This window comes from Prinia subflava, chromosome Z (assembly GCF_021018805.1).
Source record: "Prinia subflava isolate CZ2003 ecotype Zambia chromosome Z, Cam_Psub_1.2, whole genome shotgun sequence".
NCBI lineage: Eukaryota > Metazoa > Chordata > Aves > Passeriformes > Cisticolidae > Prinia > Prinia subflava.
Window position 1 is genome coordinate 62,673,022 of NC_086283.1, and position 25,219 is coordinate 62,698,240.

The 25,219-nt window shown below is 40.7% G+C and overlaps 1 protein-coding gene across 2 annotated transcripts in view; it reads left to right on the forward strand.

Moving 5' to 3' along the window:
* The window catches only part of MOB3B (MOB kinase activator 3B), a 102,888-nt gene that overhangs the window by 21,339 nt on the left and 56,330 nt on the right, over nucleotides 1-25,219 (forward strand). Inside the window, exons 2-3 of one of the 2 annotated variants that reach the window (XM_063423792.1) lie at nucleotides 17,964-18,098; nucleotides 21,523-22,130. In XM_063423792.1, the coding sequence (XP_063279862.1) occupies nucleotides 21,713-22,130 (418 nt within the window). In that variant the 5' untranslated portion in view covers nucleotides 17,964-18,098; nucleotides 21,523-21,712. The remainder of the gene's footprint in view (nucleotides 1-17,963; nucleotides 18,099-21,522; nucleotides 22,131-25,219) is intronic. The other variant, XM_063423791.1, reaches the window with a different exon arrangement.

The following is a 25,219-nucleotide window of genomic DNA, read 5'->3' on the forward strand; positions in this document are numbered from 1 at the left end:
CCCTAATGGATCCCCATGGGCTGCAGGGGCTCAGCTACTGCACCATGGTCTCACCACAGCCTGTAGGGAAATCTCAGCTCCAGTGCCTGGAGCACCTCCTGCCCCTCCTTCTCCACTGACCTTGGTGTCTGCAGCATTTTTCCTCTCACATATTCTCACTCTGCTCATCTCTGGTCACACTTATTACTACACAACCCCTTTTTGTTTTAAATTCTTCCTAAATATGTTACCACAGAGGTGTTACCACCATTTCTAATTGGTGCAGCTTTGGCCAGAGGCACATCTGTCTCTGGAGCCAACAGGAACTGGCTCTGTAAGACATGGAAGAAGTGTCCAGCATCTTCTCACAAAAGCCACCTCTGAATCCCTCCCTTTCTTTCCCCACTGCCCCTGCCATTCCCAAAACCAGGCCATAGAAATCCAATACAGATGGTCATAAACTCAATGTCTTCTAAGACAAAGTAAGGTAGGTATAAGAAGTTAATTTACACCACAGTAGAAAGCTTCACACCAAAATAGGGAATAAATATGATTTATTAGATAAAGAATTTAGCTTTGAGAATCTGAATTCAACTGGTTAGAGCCTTTTAGTTTAGTGCCTAGGGCCTCATGTCAATATATTAAATATAGTAAAAATAAACCAAGGTGACTGATAGGAGCCGGTAATGATACAGGTGGAAGCCACATAAGATCGTTTCAAGCTGCTAATTGCCTTGGTTTGAACCGTAATCCCCTCTATCTTACCACTATCCAATGCTTTATCCAAGAAGAAACAAATATTCCAGGTTTATGTACTTTGCTATGAAAATAACCCACATAGCTTATACGAAAGCTTTAGTTTTTGCCATATTCTAGTCATGGCAGTGGCATCTGCACTTGGTCCTGCTGGACTACTGTATTTATTTGTGCCAGATCCACAAATGTTGTACATTATTGAAGCATTGATTAGCCTGACCATACTGCTGGACCAGTGTGCTTGAACGGGCCAGAAGGCTTCCCTGGTTTTCATGCTTTGAGGAGCAAAATGTAGTGACACATTGAGAACTGGTCTGATCTGGTCTGGACTGGTAACCAGAAAGCCAATACATTTTTATGTCCTGCGGGTGCAGTGATGAAGCATCAGTGCTGGCTAGGTCTCTTGGCTTGCATGGTCAGGCTGTGTTCACTGTGGAATTGTCTACCTGGCTGGTAATGTTGTCCTTTCAAATCAAACAGTCAAAATTTGTTCAGTCCTATGCCTTTTCAGAGTTTAGTCCATTTCAGACCATGTTAGTCCAGGGGCATAATTGTCTTAGTTTCTGTTTTTCGTGAATGGTTTCCTACTGAATTGAAATACTGATAGATAATTGAGAGTTTCTTAGGTTGCTTGTTAGGAACTTTGTTCATGCATTTATTTGTTGTAATATGTGTGATTGCTTATTATGTCACGCAATTTGACATAGTCTAGAAAAGTAAAGTTGCTGAGCTGCTTCGTAATCATTATATTTCTAAGGCAGGGCCATTAGCTGCTCATAATATGGACTTGTGCTCAGCAATGCAGTAAATTAAGCTGATGGATACTACATTGTTGTGTTGTTCAAATTGCCCTTTCATTTGTAAATTGTGGGATTTAATTATGTCCTGATGATTGTTTTTATATAGCTGCAGTAATACTATCAGGCATTTGTTCTACATTCAGCATAAACTCACTGTTTTTCATTGTAAAAGCTAATTTTCTCTTTAGACAGGTCAGACTAGTTTTATTAGTTAAACTAGAGAAAGGGAGGTGCAAAGGTCTCATATACTTCATCTAATGAGAAGAATGTTTTTTAAACGTGTCTCAGACTCTTGAATTCCAAGATTTATTTCAAAAGCACTTCATGGGAAACACACACAAAAAAAATCAGATCCCGTAAAATACATTTTTGCCATGATTTTTCATATTGGAAGGCCAAATCTTTGTTTTCCCTGCGGACTACTCTCTTACCCCTTATGTAGAAAGAAAATGGTAGAATTATCATTAGTGGACCGGTTTAGAATGATACTATAAAAGAAGCAATTGTGAGCAATTCTGAAATGCTAAATCCTCTTCTTTGAGTACTGTTTCTTAAAGCATCATAGGAGGTTCTTAACATCCCATTGCATCTCATGGCTGAAGGTAAAGTATTTCCAGAGTTGTTTTTTTCCTTAAACAGAAATAGGTAAAAGGGACTGTTACTATTTAGATTCTACAGGGTCATCAAGTTTTCCTCTGGAGCTAATGTTCCACTACTAACAAATATTTTTTGCAGATCTGTAAACATGACAGAATGTGCTATGGGTATAATAGCAAAGAAGACTGATATGCAGTCTGCAAAAACAGACATAAAACATTAATTTGAATTTTTACCTAGTGCGGGAACATGTTTACACACAAAAAACAATCTGCTGTACTTTAAGGTGTTAACTGGGTCATAAGTTTAAGTCTTCACAAGACAGTTTTATGCTGTTCTGTGCTTCTCTTCACAGCTGTCTTGAGGAAAAAAAGCTTGCCTCAGTTCTTATTCTCTGCTTAGAGCACTTACAGCTTAAATGAGAAGTTGTCTTTATACTCAAAGTTTATTCCTGAAGATCTTTCTGTCAGCATGCTAGTGTTTCAACTCAAAAGTAGGCAGTAGGATAACAGTAGGGATCATTTTAATTTTCTGGGATACTGGGGCCTGGATTAGTAAAACAATTCCTTCTACTCCCCATAGATGTCTCTTTTCCTTGGTCCATTTCATTAGACCTTCACACACAAAAAAAAAAAAGAGGTGCAGTTGAACAAATTCACTTGTTTGGCTTGCTGCATGCACTTTGGAATATGTTCCATCAAAGTCTCATTTTTTGATGCTCCTGTGAACAGTAGTACAGCAGTGCACCATCTGCACCCTAGACTAATTAATCTGATAATGTCTTAGAAACCAAAATATTATGAAGTCTTAAGCAGACAAGAAGCATAAAGCTTGACATAATGTTTCCTGCATTTTTTCAGTGAAGCTGTGCTGTAACATCTGCCTGATGCTGGAATAAACCATGCAATTAATCCAACAGTTCTAATGACAAATGGATGTGAGGGATCAGAAGCGAGCATATAAGGTTACCCCTTACCCTTTAGCAGCCGTATGTTGAAATCTCTTTTGTGAAAGGCACAGTTCAGGCATGGAGTATGCAGTTTCATGGTCTAGGTACAGTATCTCTGCCACAGAGCTGAAATATGAGTCAGTTTATCCAAACTGTCAACAAATATATTTTATGTGTCCAAGGTAACACAGATGACATCTGTTCACTGGAGTTTTGCAGATATTGTGTCACTTGGCTTTAGGGGTGCGTACCTGTGTTAAGGTTTACGCTCTACTTCCAGGGGTAGGTCTCCTGGAAAACTGGAAATTACATCAAATTTACAAGCTTTACAAGAAATGTATAGAATGGAAAGGCATGTGCCATATCTCTGTGGGACAGAACAGCTATGCTAAATCTGTGTGAGTGTAGATAGAATCTGCTTCAGTAAGTTAACTTGGAATGGTATCGTTTGCATGGGGCCTACAGATTTCCAGAAGCACTCTTACTTTCCATTTTGATTGTATTCACAAGAGTTATAAGTATGTTTATAATAAAGTAAATCTCATTTAACCCATTAGATAGGTCTGGATGGACTTCTAAAAATTATTTTTGTTGAAATACAGATATGACCATTTTACTGCTGTGATCCTTATCTGTCTGTTTCTATTCCTTGCAGTGATTGAAATATATTTGAATCTGAATGTATACTTTCAAGTATAAGTCTTTATTTTTCCATATTTAGGACATTACAAGTTTTGTCTGTTGTTTTGCCTCTTTTTTTGTTTCTCTAAGTAGTGGAAAATACAGCGCTAGTGTCCATATTTGTTTTACAATAAAGAAGCTGGAGCTGAAAAAAACAGAAGAATGATGATGCTTAGCAGAATTTGGAAAATCCTGATTTTCTGGCAATAGTAGATTTTCCACTGCAATTATAACTGTTATATTCAGTGCTTTATAGTGACCATGTTCTCTAAATTCATGTATCACTTATACTACACTTTTCATGCCAGTTTAAGCAGATGTGTTAAAGAATGAATAACAGGATAAGTAGTGTTTTTTATCTTGAATTCCCACGTATGCCACACCAGTATGGCTCTGACCTAAAAGGAGCTAATGTTCTTTTATTTTAGAGCAAGCAAGTGAAGAATTGCACAATAGGTTCTGGTCTTACAGGCTGTCTAATTTGTAGTGTGTTGTCCTGTTGTTAAAACAGGAAGTCCACAAGAAGAAGAATCCTCTAATTGCATATACTCCCACATACATGCAATAATTTAATAATTGAACCTGTCTGAACATGATTATGTAAAGGGCAGCAAATGTAGAGGGTTTACACTAACTTTCTATATATTCCTGATTGTTTTCCATAGTTGAACCTAGGGTTAGAAACCCAGTAGAGACAACATTGGGTGTGACCAACAGCCTTTCCTTTAGTGTCTGCCTGTCATTCTTCTGAGCTGTCATTTAGCTGACACTTAAACCAAAGTCTGATGCAGTTCCTGGATAAGTGAAGAAGATAAAAAAGAAAAAGTGTTAAGGCATTGAAAAGAGTGTTTTGAAATGAAGAAAGGAATAGAAGGTACAGAAGTTTCTCACAAAGAACAATGGAGGAAAGCATTTCAAAATTTGGCCTGACCTTACAGCATCAGTGAGATGTGTGTTTTCTGCATGTGAAGCAGTGTGTTTATTCATTACCATCCAACTGGCTGTAATCATGACAACTGCAGATATACCTCCTGTGTTTTGTACCTTGGTACTCAGGCATTATTGGTGGCTTCTAAAGAAATACCCATAGCCAATGTTTCTAGTCTTGCTGACACCAGAGTGGTGGTCTTCAATACAATGACAGTGGCTCGAAAAACTGCTTGCTTAGAAACTTGGTTTTGTGGCTTGTTATCCTTCATTCTCAGTCATTTTTCTAAAGAAAGTTTGAACCTCGGTCCCTACTGTACTAGAATGGGGATTCAGTCTTCTCAGTATATCACCTGGGTGGCATTATTTTCAGAGACCAGATATATTGTTATTTGGGAGTACTCTTGGGATCTGTGGTGATTGCTGCCTCAAAAATTCTGATGGCATCTGCCTCTCTAATAGCAGATCTTGTGTGTGATACAGCTGGCTATACTCAAATAATTTGGGACTGTATCACGACCATGAACATATGGAATGCATGAGTGTCAAAAGATGTAATTGAAATGGGATAAAGAATGGCAAGGTAGCAATGCAATTTCCTAACCACTTGTTATGTAGCAATTAGAATGATGAAAGCATCCTAGAGGGAAGTAGGTCTAAGGTTGTTTTGGGTTCGTGCCAATCCAGGCATAAATTACAAGCCCTAAAGTCTGTGTGAATTTAATCAGTATCCTCAGTGTTGTTAAAGATTCCACCAAATTATAATGGATAAAATATAATTTAAGAATAAATATAATACAGCTGTGTAACAGAAGTGCTAAATATATAATGAAAAAAAATCTAGCACCATTATTTTTATGTGTTGAAGAATGTGTGTTTCTGGCAGGAAGCAGGAGAGGGAAAGAGAGAAAAGAGCTTGGGCATGGGGACATTCAAAAATACAACAAACTCTTGTTTCTGTTACGAAGTGAGACAGGGCATGGCATCTAGGCCACGGTCTGGATGGACGGGTGAAAAATCTGTTGCTGATCCAAGTGCTTCCCATTTGGAAGAATGCACAGAAGTGAGGACTGCAGTAGGATAGAAACATCAGGCACTAATCAGGCAGTAAGTGATGTTTTGGGAGGAAATTATTTGTTGTTGTTTTTCTACAGTTAAAGACAATTAAATTGAATGTATGAATTACAATTTCTGTAAAGTTCTCCAAATTATCTGCAGAGGGTATATTTTGAAGCCATCCTGGTTTTTCTTTTAGCTCAATGTTTTGCCAGTGGAATATTAACTCATAATGAGGTGCCATATATTCAGATTCTCAAATTGATTACAACCTGTTAAAAGAGTAAGGTAGAAGACTGGGTGCAGGTAGTGCAGATAGTACAGGGCTGTTTACCCCAATGACTTCTCCACCCTTTTGGTGGCTTTTCCTGCTGATCTCACATGTTTTCTCTCTTCAGTGATCTTCTGGCTTTTGAACTTTTTGGGGGTTGGAGGTTTTGTTTGGTTTTTTGAGGGGAGTGGAGTAGGGAGATATCACCGTGGAGGCCCAACCAGGAAAACAGACTGGGGACACAGATCTGGGTGCAACAGAGCAGCAGGGCAGAAGACCTGCCCTTAGTTTATTTTTCCATTATATACCTGTGGCAAGGTGACCATGGATTGGAGAAGGGTATCGCCACCTCTCCTGTCACATTGGTCCAGGAGGCTGTCATTCAACCTCCCCTTGTCTTGGAGAAAGTATTCATAACATTGCCAATATTTACAAAACATGGTCCTGTGTTTACAATTCACCAGCGTGAGAAACTGCACGTTTCTCCTTTAATATGAACGCTTAGCAAACCAGGAAAATTCATGGCAACATCTCACCCTTTTGAGTATATTAAAAAGAAAACAAAAAAAGAAAAATGAACAATTCTATGACAGGAAAAAAGAAAGAAAAAAAAACCTGTATAAAGTTCACCGACCTTCATTTAGGTGACGGTGTGAGGGCTACATGTTGGTCTGATTCTGCCTTTGCTACCCAGGGTTTCACCCTGAACCCCTTGCAATAACCTGCTCAAAATATCTCGAGCATAGTCTAACATAATTCAACCAACACCCTCATATTTTTAAATTTTTATAAGATACAAGGGAATATACGGTGCAAAAGGCAGGAGCATTCCAAGAAAGATTTAACCACTCAATTGAAAATTCTGAACCCCAAAAGTTCTGTCCCAAAACCACAACCCCCAAACAACGTGCCCTTTCCCCACAGAGGTCACAATGGCTACCATACATAAAACTGAGCCATAGCAAACAATTCCTCTGAGTCCATGATTAACAGTCCGCTGGCTCTCAGCATCACACTGCTTCAGTCTGTCCTTGTCCAGCAGCTCCACAGGATCCAAAGTCTCTATGGAGGCCATATAGGAAAAGAGAAGATGCCAGTCTGTGTCCATGTTAATCAGATCTCGAAGAGGCTTCTCTGATGGGTGGCACTAGGGTGGCACAGGGTGCACAAGGTTTCAGGATCAGTCCAATGCACCTGAGGCAGCTCAGCAGACTTTCAGCGGCCACCTCCATGGCAAAGATCCCAGAACCTGAGGATAGAGAACTTAAAAAACACAAATTGAGCAATTGACTTTTTCTCAAAGAATGCATGCAACATAGGATGTGGACGTAGAAACCCACTGCAAGGTCCAAGGAAAACTGACCATAGCTATGTGGCAACATCAACACTTCCTACACTTGAGATGCTGGCTGTAAACCAGCCAGAGAATTTTGCTCTTGTTCTAGAGCTTGGGAAACTGTTTCGTCCCCCTGACGTCTTCGTCTTTTTCTTCGCCTCCGAGTTTTCGGGCTTGGCGTGGGCTCGGCATGACCCACTGCTTTGCAAGTTTCTGCAGTATGGTCTGAACCCCCACACTGTGCGCAGAGAAACAAGGGAGTCACTTTCTGTGCCTCCTTTTCCTGTTCTCCACTAGGCTGAATATCTGCCTGTGTCTCATGTCCATCATTCTGCCTCTTTTCTGCCGGCTGTGAAGCAGCTGTTGGGGTCATCACCATAGACTCACAGGTGTTCAGAACTGCACAGGTCTGGACCATCTCCAGGACAGTAGAAGTCTCTGGAATGGTTTCCAGGAGCCTCTGGCAAGCAGAATTAGCATGGCTTCTTGCTAATTGCTCCAAAATTATCATTGTCAAAGTTATATCCTTGACTCTCGTCTTTAAAAAATGCATCAGACGCGATATAAATTCATTAAAAGCTTCCTCTGGCTTCTGTGCTATGTCTAAGAAGTCTTCCTTTGGGGAGAAGGATAACTTGGTTTTTATCAATGCAGATATCCCTATGTATCTGCACGAATCTAAAACAATGAAAGAAAGGCCAGCTTGCACATCAGGGCAAGCATATTGACTCCTCCCCATAAGTAGGTCAACTCCGACCCCAAACAAGGGATCATCTCGAGGCAGGTGGCTATTTTCGACAGCCATTTGTCCAGCTAGGAATTTCCAATTTCTTTCAAAGGTAAAAACCTGTTGAGGTTCAAGCATCATTGTTGCAAGACCTCTTATTACATAAGGAAAGATCAGATTCTCAAATTCTGCACTGATCCATTGAATTGCCTCAGTGAAGCTTGTATTATCTTCTGCCACGTCCCTTGATAAGGGAAACGGGACTGCCCATGATGGGTCATCATGGCTATGATGCTGTGGACCCACGTCCACAGGTCCCTGAACTGGCTCGGGCAAAGCTGCATCTTCAGGCAGCAGCTCCGTTAGGTCAGCAGCCTGGTTTGGCTGGGATGCAGGACTAAAAACCTCATCCGATTTCATGACAGGAAAAGCGTGCACATCAGACAACGCTTTTTCCCCGTTATCATCTCCCACAGCCGACCCGGCCCCGTAGGGGGGGTGGGCGGGGACAGTGACTCGCTCAGACTCCTCTCTGAGCGGGGGGGGCGATTGTCGCGCTGGGCAGAGAGGCGTGGCCGATCGGCCACAGCTTTCAGCTCCTGTTCCATCAGCCGATGGGTCGGTGGCCGGGGCCAGAGCCGGCAGCAGCTCTGCGGCTCCAGCGCTCGGCCCCGTCCCCTCTGAACGGAGGGGGCATGCGGCGGGGCCGCGCGGCGGCGCGGGGGGGCTGTCCATCGCGGGGGGCCCCGCAGCAGCGGGCAGCGTTGCGCCCAGCCCTCCCCCCGCGGCGCCGGACCGGCACCGGACGCGTGGGGCGGGGCGCGGCGCGGCGGGCGGCGGCGGCGGCTCCGCTGCGGGCACCGCACGGACCGCCGGCGGCGGCGACCCCGCGTACAGCATTTGGCGCGGCGGGGGGACGGGGCAAGGAGGGGCCGTCCCCGCCGGGCTCGCCTGCCGAATCCTGCGCGGAGCAGGTCGCGGCGGGGCGGGGCGGGCCGGGGAGGCGGCGGCAGGGGGCGGCGCCGGCAGCGCCGGGGGCGGCGTGCACGGCGGCCCCCCCGGCTCCCCGCAGGGGGCCCGAGGCGGCGCGGCTCCGCGCGGCAGCTGCAGGGCGGACCCCGCAGCGGTGGCGGGCAGCGGGGCGGGGCCGGCGGCACGGCGGCCCAGGGCGGCGCGGGCGATCCCCCGCGCTCGGCATGGGACCCGATGCCGAGCGCTCCGCCCCCTCGGCACCCCAGCTCCCCGCCCGGCAAACCGCGCGGGGAGCGGACCGAAAAAAGCTTCTCCGCCCTTCCAAAAACCCCGCTGGGCGCGCCCAACCCCCGACATGGGAGTGGGGGTCTCCTGCATCGGCTCTAACCCTGCATCAGAGCAATCCTCGTCAGAAGCGACGGAGCTCGCAGGGGAGCTTCTGCTCTGTGTCGAAAACCCAGAATCAACTTCAAAGTCCTCCCCAGCCTCTTTTAGAAGTGGGAAGACTGTTCCCCAGGTCCTTAAGAGAGCGCTAGCTCTCATATTTCCGTTCAGAACGGATAAAAAAAGTTTTTCCCCCAGGGTTTTCCATGGGTTGATTGAGAGTGCTTTTTCAGCACTATAAAAAATTCCAAGTTTCTTTCCCCAGCTAAATAGTTCTCTCACGTGTTTCCTGGTTAAGTCAGCGTCACAGGACAACAAAAAGGAGTGGAGCAGTTCCATCATCAATCGTTCCTCTGAGAACATCGTGGGTTTCTTCTTTTTGCAGCTGTAGAAGGCAGATTTTTTTTTTCTTTTCTTTCTTCTTTTTTCTTTCCTCACTAGCTTGCAACTTGACCACGTATAGGCGCCAGTTATCACCGTGGAGGCCCAACCAGGAACACAGACTGGGGACACAGATCTGGGTGCAACAGAGCAGCAGGGCAGAAGACCTGCCCTTAGTTTATTTTTCCATTATATACCTGTGGCAAGGTGACCATGGATTGGAGAAGGGTATCGCCACCTCTCCTGTCACATTGGTCCAGGAGGCTGTCATTCAACCTCCCCTTGTCTTGGAGAAAGTATTCATAACATTGCCAATATTTACAAAACATGGTGCTGTGTTTACAATTCACCAGCGTGAGAAACTGCACGTTTCTCCTTTAATATGAACGCTCAGCAAACCAGGAAAATTCATGGCAACAGGGAGACAATGTCTTCGGTGGGTAGTTTTGTTTGTCAGTTTGAGTTTGGTGCTTTTTGTTGGTTTTAGTGGTGGTTGTTTTTGCTATGGGTTTTTTTTTTGCCGTGATTACTTTGAACCAACCTCTGCTTCTGACGTCTTTAAGTGTCATGTGAGTATGCCAGTCTTTCAAAATCTTACTTTGAGAGGATAGGAATCTTACTGGTTAATCAGTTATATGCATGGTTTAGTGATATACTGAGGATGCTGTGAATTCTTCCACCTCAGAAACACCTTTTGGTTTGGATGTGCCTTTGATAAGACAGCCTGTCCTGTAGTATATTTTCCCAGTGTCTACACTGTCTTAGAAAGTGCCAAGATTTTGATGCTTGTAATAGTTCCCACTAAAATTCTTCTGTGAAGCCATAGGATGAGATATGGTAGAAATTTGCCTTAAGGTTTCAAGGGTTCCTGAAAAAACATCACTGCAGAGCCCTCCAATGACCTTTTAATAAGAGCAGAAAACAGAAGTTGCTAATGGTGTACTCTGATTGGGATCTGAGACAGACAAAGACCTTCCTGTTGATTCACAGCATGTGTTGCACACAAATGTACAAGTAGGAACAAGAAGCTACCAGGCTTTCCTTTTTCTTGGTCAGAAATTGTTGGGGATATAGTGTGGGAAACATGCTGCTTAAATGAGTTCTGTTAGGAGGAAGCTTAGCCACCTGACAACTCCTGCATTCAAACTATGCCACCTTTACAGACAATTTTTGATAAAAATCAGCAGTTTACTTTGGTTTAGAGCTAAACTGAGTACTGCCAGGCTGTGGGGAACCAGTGCAATGCAGATGGCACCTTCCAGAGCTTGTCAGCTGTGCTTTCCTTGTGTGCTGGCAGCTGTGGCCACACAGAGGACAAGAAGCACTCATTTATTTTGCTTCAGAGTAAACTGTTTGCTATAGGAGAAAGAACTCATCTTAACCCTTCTTGCTGGTTATGTTTGTATGCTGTATGAATAATGAGTTTTGTTCCTTTTTTAGTAGTATTGGGTATTTATTGGCCACAGCTGTGTGTAACTTTGTTTGAAATGCAAGATCTGTAACTTGCAGTGAAGGTAGTTTTCATGTATTTATACATTTTAAGAGCTTGGTGCTATAGCTCTATTACAGTAAATTTTTTGCATGTACGGTTAGAAGGAGAGCTTGTACTGTGTGAGAGTTGCTCTGACCACAAACTGTAAAAAGTAATCAAATATTGTACTTCTGCCTATAAAGTACTTTACGAGAGGAATCAATTTATATTAAAAACTACCCAAACTGTTCATTCAGATCAGTTTGTGATTAGTTTTGTTTGCTTTGTTAAATTTCGTCTGAAGCACACCATGGGTTAAACAGTATGCAGAAAAGGCTTTTGAAGTAGTTTAGCTCACTAGAAAGGTAAAGCAGTCATAAACTGTGAAATTACTTTTTGGTGTGTAGGGGGAAAAAGGTAATTCCACAGTTGTTCCCTGGAGCATAGTGCTAGGGCATTGCTCCTCTAGTGCTGGTACTTTGTGGTCTGTGCAGAGCTATGCAGTCAATACAATGCTAGCTAGTTACTATCTGCTAAACTGCATTTAAGGGCAGCACATTTTTGCTATCCTAAACTCTCCCCTGGTGAAAAATCCTTGTTGCAGCAACAGTTAGTTGTAGTGTCATTGGAAAGGAGGTTGTTACTCCTCAGAGGAGGTAGTTATAATGCTCAAGTGTTCTTTCTAATATTGTTTTTTGATATATGATGTCTCTGTCTTCTTTTACTTGCTTTCATATTTCACGTGTCATGTGTGGCAAGGAAAACAGGTTTTTCCTCCAAGTAAGTCCTTCAAGACTACTGATTTAGAGCTCTCGAGTGTGGATGGTTGCTCCACTCCAGGATTTCTGTTTCCATCTAGCAGATTCTCCTTTTTTCCCCCTGTACATGGTAGGAGGTCTTTTGGGCCAAATGGTAAGCTTGAACATGCTAAAGTTTACATGGTGGGGATCAGAATTATTCTCCAGAGAAAAGTTTCTTCAGCCATCAAGTCAGTTCAGTCCTCCAAGTAAAGACCAAACAAAACTGAAAATTAAATCAACACTGTGGATGATTTATTTCTTTGAATTTTGAAAGCACAAGTGCTGCAACTAGACAATTATGATCCCACCACCACTTGCAGAGTCTATGCCACGTGACTGCATGCTGCTGAAGCATCGTATCACTTGCCAAAATTGCAGGCTATGACTACACCATGCCCTTGACCTTTAATCTGTGAAATCATGAAATCTTCTTCAAAAGACATCTGTACAAGTACCTTGCCTTTGTCTCCTTGATATAAGGTTGAAAATGTCCATCCTGGGATGCATCAGGGAGAGAGCGTCGCCAACTGGGCGAGAGAGGAGATATTCCTGCTTTGCTCTGCACTGGGGCAGCCTCACCTCAAGTGCTTTTTGGGTGCCGCAACATAAGAAAGACATGGAGCTGTCAGAGAGTGTCCAAAGGAGGGCACAAGGATGGTGACGGGCCTTGAGGTAAAGCCGTATGAGGAATGGCTGAGGTCACTTGGTCTATTAGCCTGGAGGAGACTGGAAGAGACCTCATTACAGTTACAGCTTCCTCATGAGGGTGGAGGAGATGCAGGTGCTGACCTCTTCTCTGGAGTGACCTGTGACAGGATCTGAGGGAATGGCCTGAACTTATGTCAGGGGAGATTTAGGTTGGATGTCAGGAAAAGGTTCTTCACTCAAAGGGCACTGGAACAGGGTCCCCAGGGAAATGGTCACAGCATCAAGCCTGGCAGAGTTCAAGAAGGGTTTAGACAGTACTTTCAGGGTCATGCTGTGACTCTTGGAGATGTCATGTGCAGGGCCAGGAGCTGGACATGATGATCCTGATTGGTCCCTTCCTACTCATGTGATTTGTGAGAATGAGCTGTGGTTTGCTGGTGATTTGTGTATTCTATATTGAGTGCTTTGATCCAAACCGTGGAAAGTAGACTTCTGGTGTTGGTTCATACACTTAGCTTTTCTGATAATTGTGCAGAGCTGTGTTTTAAAGTTAATAGATTGGGTCCTACAGCTGCTGAAGGTCCATTTCGGGACAGGATTACAGATTTATGGTATAAATAATTGGAAGATATTCACAATTAAATTATCACTTTTGAGTTATTTGCAGTTAATTTGAGGAGCTGCACTGAATCCCACATGATTTTAGGTGAGTTTTATTTCTTAGCAACATGGAGTTAAGGGTAATTTTTTTGTAGCTGAAAATCATCATGTTCATGTTCAGATATATCAGTGATTGTTAAGAAAGGGTGCAGTGCACCAACTAAGGTTATCATAGCCTCCTTGCAGATCTTTGCTTTGAAAAATGCCTCTGATATAATGAATTTCTTGGGACAGTTGCTGAAGGCACTGTGTCGCCAATAGTGTGTCTCTGTTGTCCATCTTGCCACATTAACCTGAGCTTTGGTAGAAGCCAGACTAAGGCTAAAGCGTCAGAATGGGTGTCAGTGAACTTTTTACATTTTGTTTTCAGTGAGTTTGCTTGTGGGAAGTACTGTTTTCACCGTGGAGTGTTAGCTATTTGTTTCTGCCAACATAGTGTTTGTAACTTGACTCTGCTATTGTATCCCTGGTTTTTTTTGTGTGCTTTGTTTGGACAAGAAAATAAGTGTCTGTATTTGAAATGCCACTGAGATGGAACGTATGATTTAGACATTTTTCTTAAAGTAAAACTCGTATGTGGTTTCCTAAAGCTAAGATTTGGACCAAAAATAAAACTTGAGTTTGGCCAGGGCATTCAGACTAGCGCACCTGAAATTCTAGGGCATATAAGCTACTGGCTTCTAGCAGATAGGCCTTGGTAGACCCCTTGCTTTTAGCAGAAGGGCCCTGACATCAGGTCTCATTTCACATTTTTCTGTTCCCTATAGCTCATATGAACTAACTAGCATTTTTTCAATGCAATTGAGTGGACTTGATTTTGGGCTTTCATATGGGAATTGTGTGGATGATCTGATAGTGTTGGAGAGAGCAGGAAATAATATTTTAACTCTCTCAGAGTTTACTCAGTTGTGCCAGTGCTTTTAAAAGCCAGAATGTAGATTTAGGATTTAAGCTGAACAGAACTGAGATTTTTGAAGTTCAACTACAGTTTGATAAGGACATATTATTGTTTTGTAAAGGAGAGTTTTCAGAGTGTAACAGTAAAATTTTAGCTCTGTTTTCTGAATTCACTATCACAGCTCCCATTGAATGCAGCTTAGTCAACATTTCATCTTCTGGAATGGCTTGAAATCAGAAATAAGGCCAGCTGGGGGAAACAAATATTATATTATAATAGAGAATTAAAATGTAACTTCGTTCAAGGCTATTAAAATACTCTTACTCCTTTCACCTGATCTCAGTATATTGGTTTTAAAGGAATGAGGGATAACTGTTCTCTGTTGCAGCAGATGTTCCAATATGCATACTACTAAAGCCGAACATCCTCTGTTGTTATGAACGCTCTGTCCACAGAGATGGGGAGATTTTGGCAGAAGCAGCATTAGTGAGCTGGTTCTATTGGTCTTCATACCACAGTTAGTAAGCTGACCCACCCAGTTCAACAATATGGTCAGCTGTGTACAAGAGCAGTGATTTTAACAGCAGCTGGTGAAACAAGCCACGTACAGCTGTAAAGGCTTTGCTTTATTGGTGGTGGAGGGACACAGCAGGTAACAGGGCCTTGATAACTGAAAGCAGAGGCTGGTTTTGTGCTTAAAGAATGAAGAATGTGGTTTAGTGATTCAGGATTAGTGGCACAGGATTCACTGTGCTTGCAGCTGTGCTACCAACAGCTCAGACCAGTAAAAAAGCCTATGAACCAGGGAGAGAACTGGAAAAACCTGTGTGCAATTAGAAAAACAGCATTCAAAGGGAATGTCAGAACTGCGTGCTCCACGGTGATCTGTCAGTCTGTCAGTAGTCGCCTGAGCTAAAGGGAGTTCCCAATCTGCTTTAAAGTTTGGGAGGTCTGAAATTGTCGTGACAAACACTGTAATTCACTTAAGTGTCTGTGGCTAAATAACCACTCCCTTTTAGTCAATCTATCTCATCCTCTGCCTTCCACACACCTTTTCTTAGGTTCTCCTTTTCCCTGTTCTGTGTGACCAAATGGGATCAAAGAAGTTGATTGGGATGAAAAATCTGTGGGTTTTTTTAATTATTACAGTTTACACGTAAATCTCATACAGCTCCTTGCAAGCGGATGTACAAATTCCTGGGCCAGGTATCATAAGGGAGATGTCAAGAAGGTAGGAACATGAAATGAGAGAAGAGGAAGTAGCACTGAGTTTTCAGAAAAATAAGGTAGCCATACACACCCCTGCATGACTATCAGTCTATAACGGGTCAAAATCTCATTTTCCTGGATAACAGGGTAGCATAAGCTGAATTTCAGTGTAATCTAAGTAATGTGTTTTTTGTAGTTTCTTTACTGTAGTTCTGAGAGATACTTATTTCAGTTCACCTTAAATTATATGCTACAGGAAGTCCAGATTCCTAACTAGAATGCCATGGATGCTGTAATCAATATAAACTTTAGGTGTCAGGGTACTTTCAGTACCTTCATAGTGGTCAGTGCACTTTTGCAGAACTTCAGATAAGGCGTAATTGGATTTAAGATTTGTAAAAGGCACTAGAATGATACCAGATGAGTGGCCATTGAGAAAAAAACATGCTTCAGTTGCATTAATAAATAGGACTTATCATCTAAGATTTGAATACTCATACCTGATTCTACTGCTGTTGAACAGATGCACTTCATCAAATGACTGCTGTTGAAGTCAACTTCTAATTGTTTTGTATAACCAGTTTTCCTAAAAGGAAGGAGGGGCTTCTGCATCTGTATAGAAGGGCACGTAATTGAAAGAATTGGAATGAAATATTTGTAAATAAAGTATTGGGATACATAAATGCAGTAGTTCTACCTAACATTATCTAACATGCTCATGGAAAATACAATGCTATGTTTAAGGGCATTAGTGTAAAAATGACTACAAACATCATGTGTTGTGCCCTGATCTAAGCTCAAGCCATTCCTACTCAATCATGACAGTGATTGTATTCTTCAGCAAAAATTATTTTTTCAATTTTATCCTTTGAAAACCTCAGTATTTTTGCAGAATCATAAATCATCATTTATTTCAGACTGATCCAATTTAGCAATTGTTTATCTCTTGTTACATAGCTGCATTCATTTTTAAAGCACACGGTTTTCTACACAGTGCTATATAGACAGATCTATTGTATCTTGCTTTCCCTTTCCAGTCTTGTACCTTAAAAAAGTATCAAAGGTTATTTATATTTGTTTCTTTGGGCCTTAACACTTTGATTATGGAAACACTATGCTAATTCCTGTGATTGTTTACAACTGTGGGGTTTTGTTAGTCTTGCAAAATCACTTGCTCCCTTTTTTTCCATGCCCAGACAAAGCAAAGGATAGTTAATGCATGTCAAATGAATGGATATTGTTATATGTCAGAAGTGTTTCTGACTGTGAGAAGACCTCTTTCTAATCCACCTGAGTGTCTTGAGTCTGCAGTGTCATTATTGTGGTTAGCATAAAGTAATCCCAGCAGCTTTAGAGGAAAGGAAATGGCCACTCAACCAGTATCATTCCTGAAAAAATGAGGAATGAAGACTTAGATTTTAAAAAGGAAAATATAAAAATGTAGGAGTCATCTGATGCAGAGTTGGTTTTCATATTGTGTATCACTGGATAGACATCTCTGTCTGTGCTTTTTTTGTTGGAGAAGTCATATTTCCTCACTGTCTGGTTTAATGAAACAGGATTTATATCAGCTACCTTTCCAGAAGACCTCTAAAGCTTGTGTAACTCTTCTTAGAATATGATGAAAGGTATATGTCTATAAACAGCGTGTCATTTAACATTCTTGTTACCTGTGGTTTAATATCAAATACATAGGGAAATTATATAGCATGCTTTTAACTCAGCAGTGACTCTGATATGATGCTGGTCATGATGTGTGGCTTTTTGTGGGTGGGTTTGTTGTTTTTTTTTTCATGGTATCTATATGGGTAGGACTGGTTTATTATTTCCTGATGTCGGTATACCTGATTTTAGGCCAAGTTTCTGTCTCTGTTTGTGCACGATCTGGAGGACAGCATTGGTTGCTGTGGTGCTGATGCCATGGATGAAGCTTATGATGTCTGGTTTTCCTGAGATCAACTCCATATCTGTGGTTACCATTCTCAGGCATGGCTCTGCCAGCAAGGGAATTCACCTAGTGCATTATACATGCTGTGAAATAGTCCATCAGGAAACGATGTTGGTCACTGTCCCAGAAATACATTGCTCTGAAAAAAAAGAAGAACTGAATCATTGGGAGGAATTACCTCTCTGAGCTGCTCATACCAGAACAGTCATTTAGTTCAGAGGCCCATGCAGCACACTGTCCCAGTATACTGTTAAACCAAATACCATGAGTGGTAACCTTATTCTTTATGCCTTTATGTATAGTTAGAACCTGTCATAAAAGATTAGAAATCAGTTTCTATCACTTTTAACACAGGTATAAGCCAGGAACAATTCTGCTGGCATTACTCTGTGAAGTATCTCTTATTAAGAGACAAATTTATTTTTTATGTGGAATGAGGGTAGGTGCTACTGTACCACAGATTTCAAGGAGTTGTGATTCAGTCTGACCCACACCATACTGTCAATGTTTCAGCCCTGAAGCAAGTCTCCCAAGACCAGCTGAGATCATGAAACTGGAAGCATTTGTCATTCTTGTAAGGTGAAAACTGTCATAGAAGTGAATGTGATGGCTGGCAAGGCAAGTTATAGTCTCAGTTCTTTAAAAATGGTGAGAGTTTGTTTATCATTTGTTGTTGAAGCTGTTTGATGAGTTCTCATTTTGTTAATGTTATGCAGTTTTGAAGCAATAGCTTTGGTTTTTAAGTCCCCCATACAAAGTTTTAATTGACACTATGTGATTTGGGATGAAATGAAAAATTTCTTGTCATGATTGTTGATTCAAACACAGTACAGGAAGTGTTGGAAGTCTAAAGGTAATTGAGTTCCTGCAATGGATTAGTGATTCAGGCCTAAGCAAAGGAGTGGCCATCCTACCATTAACACCTGCCACTTTATTGCCTAAGCAGAAGAGATGCTCTCAGAGCCCAACGACTTTGCCTAGAGTTCTCCCATTAGTATTGGTCTCTGAAGGATGTCCAGACCTGAAATGTCTGTGTTTGATCTCTACTGAAAATAAGGTGAGCCTTTTCCTTTGTCTCCTGTGAGTAAAGGGCAAGCTTCTTTATTCCAAAGAAGTAGTGGTGATGTTGTTTGTGAATGTTTAGAGAAGCCTAAATTCTTATTTCATTGTTCATTTCTATTAGCTTTTGGGTAAAGAGAATGGTTAATTAGATAGCAAATACCATCAAGAACCAGAATACAAAAAAAAAAAAAAAAAAAAAAAAAAAAAAAAAAAAAAAAAAAAAAAAAAAAAAAAGTATTTCATTGGGTTGATTCACTGCAGTATTTTTGTGAAGGTCAGGTCTTATACTTTCCTATTTTGCATTCTTGAATGTGAAAATACATGAAAAAGCCAGTCTGTCCATCCTCTGGCATTGCACAGACTTCAGTCACATTTCCAAACAGAGAAAGAGGAAAAAAAATATACTCTTAGCAGAGCTGTATCTCTTAAAAGAAATTAAGCAGTGAGATACAAGGTAGCTTTGTATTTTTGTATTTTGTAAAGTTACTGAAAAATGAACGAGGAAGAGCCTTGGCTTTTATTGCAGGATACTGAACAGAAGATTCTCTGGACACAAAATGTATAGGAAGTTCTTGTTTATTCTGATTTTGCCCTGGTGAGTTAAAGAACAGTTTCACCTGGCTGCACAGTAATCTTTTAGGATGAGTCTTTAAGGTGAATTTGACTGGAATTGTGTGTATGCTTCCACAGAGACCTTCAACATCAACATAAGACTTGAGATAATGGGTTGCTGGCTGAATGTTTTGGTTGAATTTTCTCTAAATCAACTGATTTTATACAGATTCCCTGAATATATGGAGAGGAGTGGGAAACATTATTTAATGTGATTACCTATGTTTGTTTATTTAGTAGAGAACAGCTTACAAAATACAGTGTGTTCTGTTTTTCTGGCAGGAGCTTTAATTGCAGTGAGTACTATCCTTCAAAATGTGTCTTTTGAAGATGAGTTTTATTTGGTGCTCTGCTTGTTATTTTAAATAAAACTCATTGCATGTTCTGGTGAATATTTGCAGGTGATGAAGGGAGTCAGACCACATGAGTACTAAGTGTATTAATGTGGGGAAGAAAGTGGTTAGCTGAGCTGTAAAACACTGGACCTAACCTGCTTATTATTGCAAACTGGGACATTGGCTCCATGCCATCTCCAAATGTGTCAGTCACAGATTCAGTCTATGCAGCACTGCTCACCTATATTTTTAAGGGCTTTTAAATAAACAGGTGGCTGCCACAGAGTATTCCAGAGAGCTGGAAGTTTTGGGTCTTAGAAACAAACAACAAATTGTAGGGCAAAGTTGACTACTTAGAACTACTTTCTTTTCCTGCCAATGACACTTAGTTGTTCCAAGGCTACTTTTGTTTAAAATCTTCTTTCCCTGACAAAGGTCAATTTCTGGACTGGAATATTCAGGATCTCAGTCTTTGAATGTTACTCAAGGAGCATGTCAGATATGACAATCATCTCCCTGGAGTTCATTCCAAAACTTACAAGATTTTGCAGAAATAGAAAAAATGACTGTTTGTAAGGTCATGATTGGAATATCCTTCCATCATGCCGTAAGGAAAAGTTAGAGCAAGCACTTCTCTGCTGATTCTGTGTGCCTGCTGCTTGCCAGCAAATTAGCCTGCATGCCAGGCTTTCACATATTTGGAAGAGAATTTTTTTATGGCATTTACATCCTATTCTGTGGACACAAGGTCTAGCATACCCGATTTCTCTTTGCTAAGGTAGGTGTTGCTTTCTTGTGGTTATTAAGAAGAAAGCAATACCTTTTTCTCTTCCTTTTTGTCCCTCAGCAAAGCCTCAGGCAACTGTCTTCAGAAGAATTCAGTGCTAGGCACACACTGCCTAGTAAAATTTTTATGATTTCTGTTAAGGGAAACGGTGGAAACAGATAATCTCATAAGAATTGGCAACTGATAGGGGAGTATTTTTGTACTGCTGTGTAGGTTTAACACATATTGTGTTATTTAATTTAAATATTCCACAGAATTAAAGGTTTGTTTTCTATATTTATTCATAACATCTTCAGTACTAAGACAAAAATCTAATTGAAACAGCACCTGTCTATCCTGTCACTCTTAAGTGTATACATTTAGTGATAATATACTTTTTCATGTATATATGAGAGCAAACAAAGCTGTCATGCAGTAATTTATTTGTTCAGTCAGACTCACTGTTGAAACCATTTCACTGCCAGTTTAGGTTAGATGGAACAACACAAAGTCTATGCTCTTGCTTTTGTAAGAACAATGCCAAATATTCCTCTGTAAAAAAGATGAATGGAGCTATAAAAAAGTGGCAGCTTCACAATTGCTAATAGTCCTACGCAATCCAATAGAAATTTAGGTTCACTACTGAATTTCTGAAGGTGGGTCAAGAAAGGTAATGATCTCATACAGTTTTGTGGGAAACAAGAATTATTTCTGTGCAGTATTGTAGTTACACTTCTTAGTAGGTTTCTTATGTGGTTTGCAAAAGCAAACACCTCAATAATTTAAAATAGAGAACAAATATAGATAAATTTTGCTTGCTGATTTCTTTTTCTGACAGAGATGAGCACTGAAGCTATGGTAAATGCTTAGAGGCCACTCTGGTAGCTCTAGGAGCAGTTAGATAAAGATTCTAATTTGTCACATAGTTTTTTTTTTACTGAACTTACATACACATTTTGAATGTCATGCAGTGACTATAAAAATCCAGCAAAGTAAAAAAGTTGGTTTTAAAATTTGAAGCTCATACAAGATTTATTGAAATCCCATCTTTATAACTTAATATCCTCTATTTGGGTAGATATTTAAAAAGAGTGGAGAAATTAATACCTTAATACACCGAAAAATGAGGCACTTTTTAAAAAAAATTAAATCTTCAAGTTAGGGGTTGGGCAGTTTTTAAGGATATCTTGTTATATATTATTTTTCATCTTATAATTGCCAGAAAATTCTGGTAAAGCAGTAGCAAACTGACCAGACTTGAGCTTGCCATTCATGTGTGTTGTTTCTATATCCTTAGGGAAATGAAGCCTTTCAGGGAGGCTTTCAAGAGGAAGAGCTAATAAATTACTCTGAAGTTGATACAAGCTTCTCTGGGAAAAAGAGCAGGGCTGGAAAGCCGGTGATAGAGAGCAGCTGTTTTCAGATACTTGCACTAAATCTCAGACGTGCTTTCCTGTCAGCTGCTGCAGTGCAGAAGATTAACAGACATGTCCATAGCACTCAAGCAAGTCTTTAATAAAGATAAGACTTTCCGCCCAAAACGCAAGTTTGAACCTGGAACCCAAAGGTTTGAACTTCACAAACGAGCACAAGCATCTCTCAACTCAGGTGTGGACTTGAAAGCAGCGGTGCAGTTGCCCAGTGGAGAAGACCAGAATGACTGGGTGGCTGTTCATGTTGTTGACTTCTTCAATAGGATCAACCTCATTTATGGAACTATCTGTGAGTTCTGCACAGAGAGGACATGCCCAGTGATGTCTGGAGGCCCCAAGTATGAGTACCGGTGGCAGGATGACTTGAAGTACAAGAAGCCCACAGCATTGCCAGCACCCCAATATATGAATCTTCTCATGGACTGGATCGAAGTGCAAATCAACAACGAGGATATATTTCCTACAAGTGTAGGTAAGTGTAAAGAAGAAGCCCTAAAGCATAAACCGCCTTTCATTCTTGTACTAGGCATGTTCGCTTCCCTCATATTTAGGGACATTAATGCTGTTAAACAGCAGGTTTAACAGGGGAGGAGGAGGGATTAGAAATAGTCTGCAGTGGATGCAATGTTAACTGTGGTTGCTAGGTATGGTAGTGTGTTAGCCTTAAATGTTTGCCCCGATGAGCCTCTCAGGTTAATCACTGAGGATTATCAGCATTGCATTAATACCTTTTTGAAAGCTAATCAAATTTGTATGGCTTTACACTTTATCCATTTACTTAGATAACAGAATGGATGGAAAGCAAAAGTAGTTGAAGTGCTTGCCTAGTGTATGCATCTATGTACAAGACAGTGGAGAGTCAGGAATGCAGTGAACTTAGCCTTCCCACCCTCTCTTGATTTCTTATCCAAAATGCACCAGTTGTGAAGTGAATTATTCTTCAAAGTATTGTTTTCAGTACAACATATACCTAATAAGCACTGCTATTATATAAGCAGACAGCCCAGATAAGAGAGCTATTAACAGCTTCACAAATTTGCTTTTATAATATTCTCTCAGAAGAGCGGCACAATTAGGTTGAAGTATCCTTGCTGATAGACAGTGTAAAAAAGTGTAAAAAGTGTAGTGTAGACAGCATAAATATTTATCTGTGGCTGCATGCAACAACAACAACAAAAAGTTATACTTTAGAAATGTTATGTACTTGCATGATTTTTAGCAGTTTTAATTAATGGGTCCTGATTTACTGCTTTCAAATGGAAAAGCTGGGAGCTTGCTGTAAGAAATGTAAATTTTTGTACATTAGTTGGCCCAGATGAGTAACAAACAAGAAGAATGCCATATGTTTAGATTAGTACAGCCCAATGTTTTGGAGTTTATAGGCAGCTAGGGTCTGCGACTAATTGGTAGATGATGCATCAAGAGGCTGTGTCTATCAGTGTTTCCAGACCTTTGAAATACCTTCCTGTTGGACTTGATGGCTATTTATCTGGACAAACCTGTGTTTCATCTCATAGTTTCTATTACTTTTCTGTTCTACTCTAATACGTAGAAAGGATGCATTAACTACATTTTTAATCTGGACTTTGACAACATGGCAAGAAGAAGGAGACTATCAGAGAAAGAAATATCATATATTTCATGTAGTGAAAAATGGGTTTAATTTCTCAGGCATTGGTTGCTTTTTGTTTCTTCAGGGTAAATGATTTTTGGAGTTGAAGTAGAAGTTGCAGAGAAATAGGTGATTTTGCTTCCACTGGTATTTCTGCAGGCTTTTGTTGTAACACTTTGCTACCTTGGAGTATTCTAATATAGTTCTGCTTTCTTGTGGTTTGCATATGTAGAAAGTGTTGTCTGTCAGCAGATATGGGAGCAGGTAGCACACTGGTGTGCTGATGGGTTTTACTGAACCAGCTAATAATCTCTAACACACAAGTATTCAGCCCTAGATGCTCCCCCATTATATTCATAATAAGATATTTCTGAAGGAACATTTATCCTGATGGTTTACCTGTTGTAAGCTAAGCATGAAATCAGTAAGTGTTCTCAGTCTACTTCTCCTCCTAGCAGATTTAATTTAATTAAATCAAACATGAAGAAACTGAATAAGGGGGAAAACATCTAGTCTCTTAAATGGTGCTGGACTCTGATAAAAGTCAAACAGGAAAGCTCAATGTCCATGAAAATCTTTGTCTCACTCTGAACTGACCCAAAGGAAAGGGACAAGTCTGCTTGTATTGGACTGTGCTGTATTCGTATTATAGACTGAGATTATTGGGTAGTCCTATCAAGAGATTCTGTAGATACCTTTAGAGCATTATTAGAGCAGCACTTGTACCCCTATTCCTTTCTCGCCTCCTCTTCAGCCTTTGTTGCAGATACTGTGCTGGCCCCCTGCATACTTCTCATTATCTTTTTGATCTACCACTTGTCATATGAAACTGTTGATAAAATTGTTTGGGAGGCTTTAGATCTTTCAGTTCAGTAGCAGATATATGCTCTGTCGAATTGGTGTTCTGGGTATCTCTCATGTGAGCAAGTCCCTACTTAGGGACGCAAAACAGTCAAAGGGAAGTTTGGATCTGTTCCTGGGCTAAGTGGCCTTTCAAAAGAATCTTTTTGATTATTTTCACATCAGTCCCATATTTGGATGTGATACACCTGTCAGCCTATCTGAGTGCAGCTTCTAAAGCTGTTGAATGAAATGCAGTCACTGAGCATGTGTATGTTACCTGATGGGCATTTCACAAGTGATCAGAGAGGGAACCTTTGTTTCTGTGTTAGGTTTGCAGCAGTCTTTGGTTGTATGCACCATAGGCATAGTACTAATTAAAATCTCTGTTTTCATTCATATAAATTAATGACGATGAATATGACAATTGTTCATTATTCAAAGCAGCTGAAATAAATCTTGAAAGATTATACACTCAGGAAACAATGCAGGTGTATGTATGACCTTACTATTATAAGCAACAGTTTTAAAGTGTTGAATGGCTGTAAATTACAGATTGCTTAATTGCTTTGAATCTTTCTAGTCTAAAAATAATTGTCCTGGAAAAAAAATAGTGTCCAGTAGATGGTATTTGGGCTGACGTTTCCATTAGCAAATAAGCTTGACGAAGAGATCTGGAATTGGATTAGTAAGACCTGTCCACAGAAACCCTGAACACACATTTCTCAGTTAATCATATTAAACCTTTCCTCTTTCATTTGGCATATCTCATGCAAACTGTCTAAAGAGAGATTTCAAGAACTGATTAAGTGCAGCTTTCACTGAGGAGCTAATTTCAAGGAAAATCATTTCAGAGTAGGCATAGCCAGGTTTGGTGGGATCTTCACTTTGCTGTGTGGTGGTGGTGTTTTTATGTGGTATAAAAAACAAAAAAAACAACAACAAACAAACAAACAAACAAACCACAAATTAAATTGAGTTATAAATTGTTATAAATGTTACATTTAACCTTTTCAGTGTTTGTACTGGCACAATTGCCTTTGGCCTCTTACCAGTCAACCTGTGGTCTGGTATTTCCTCTCTGCTTTCCCCTGAACTTCTGGTTTATT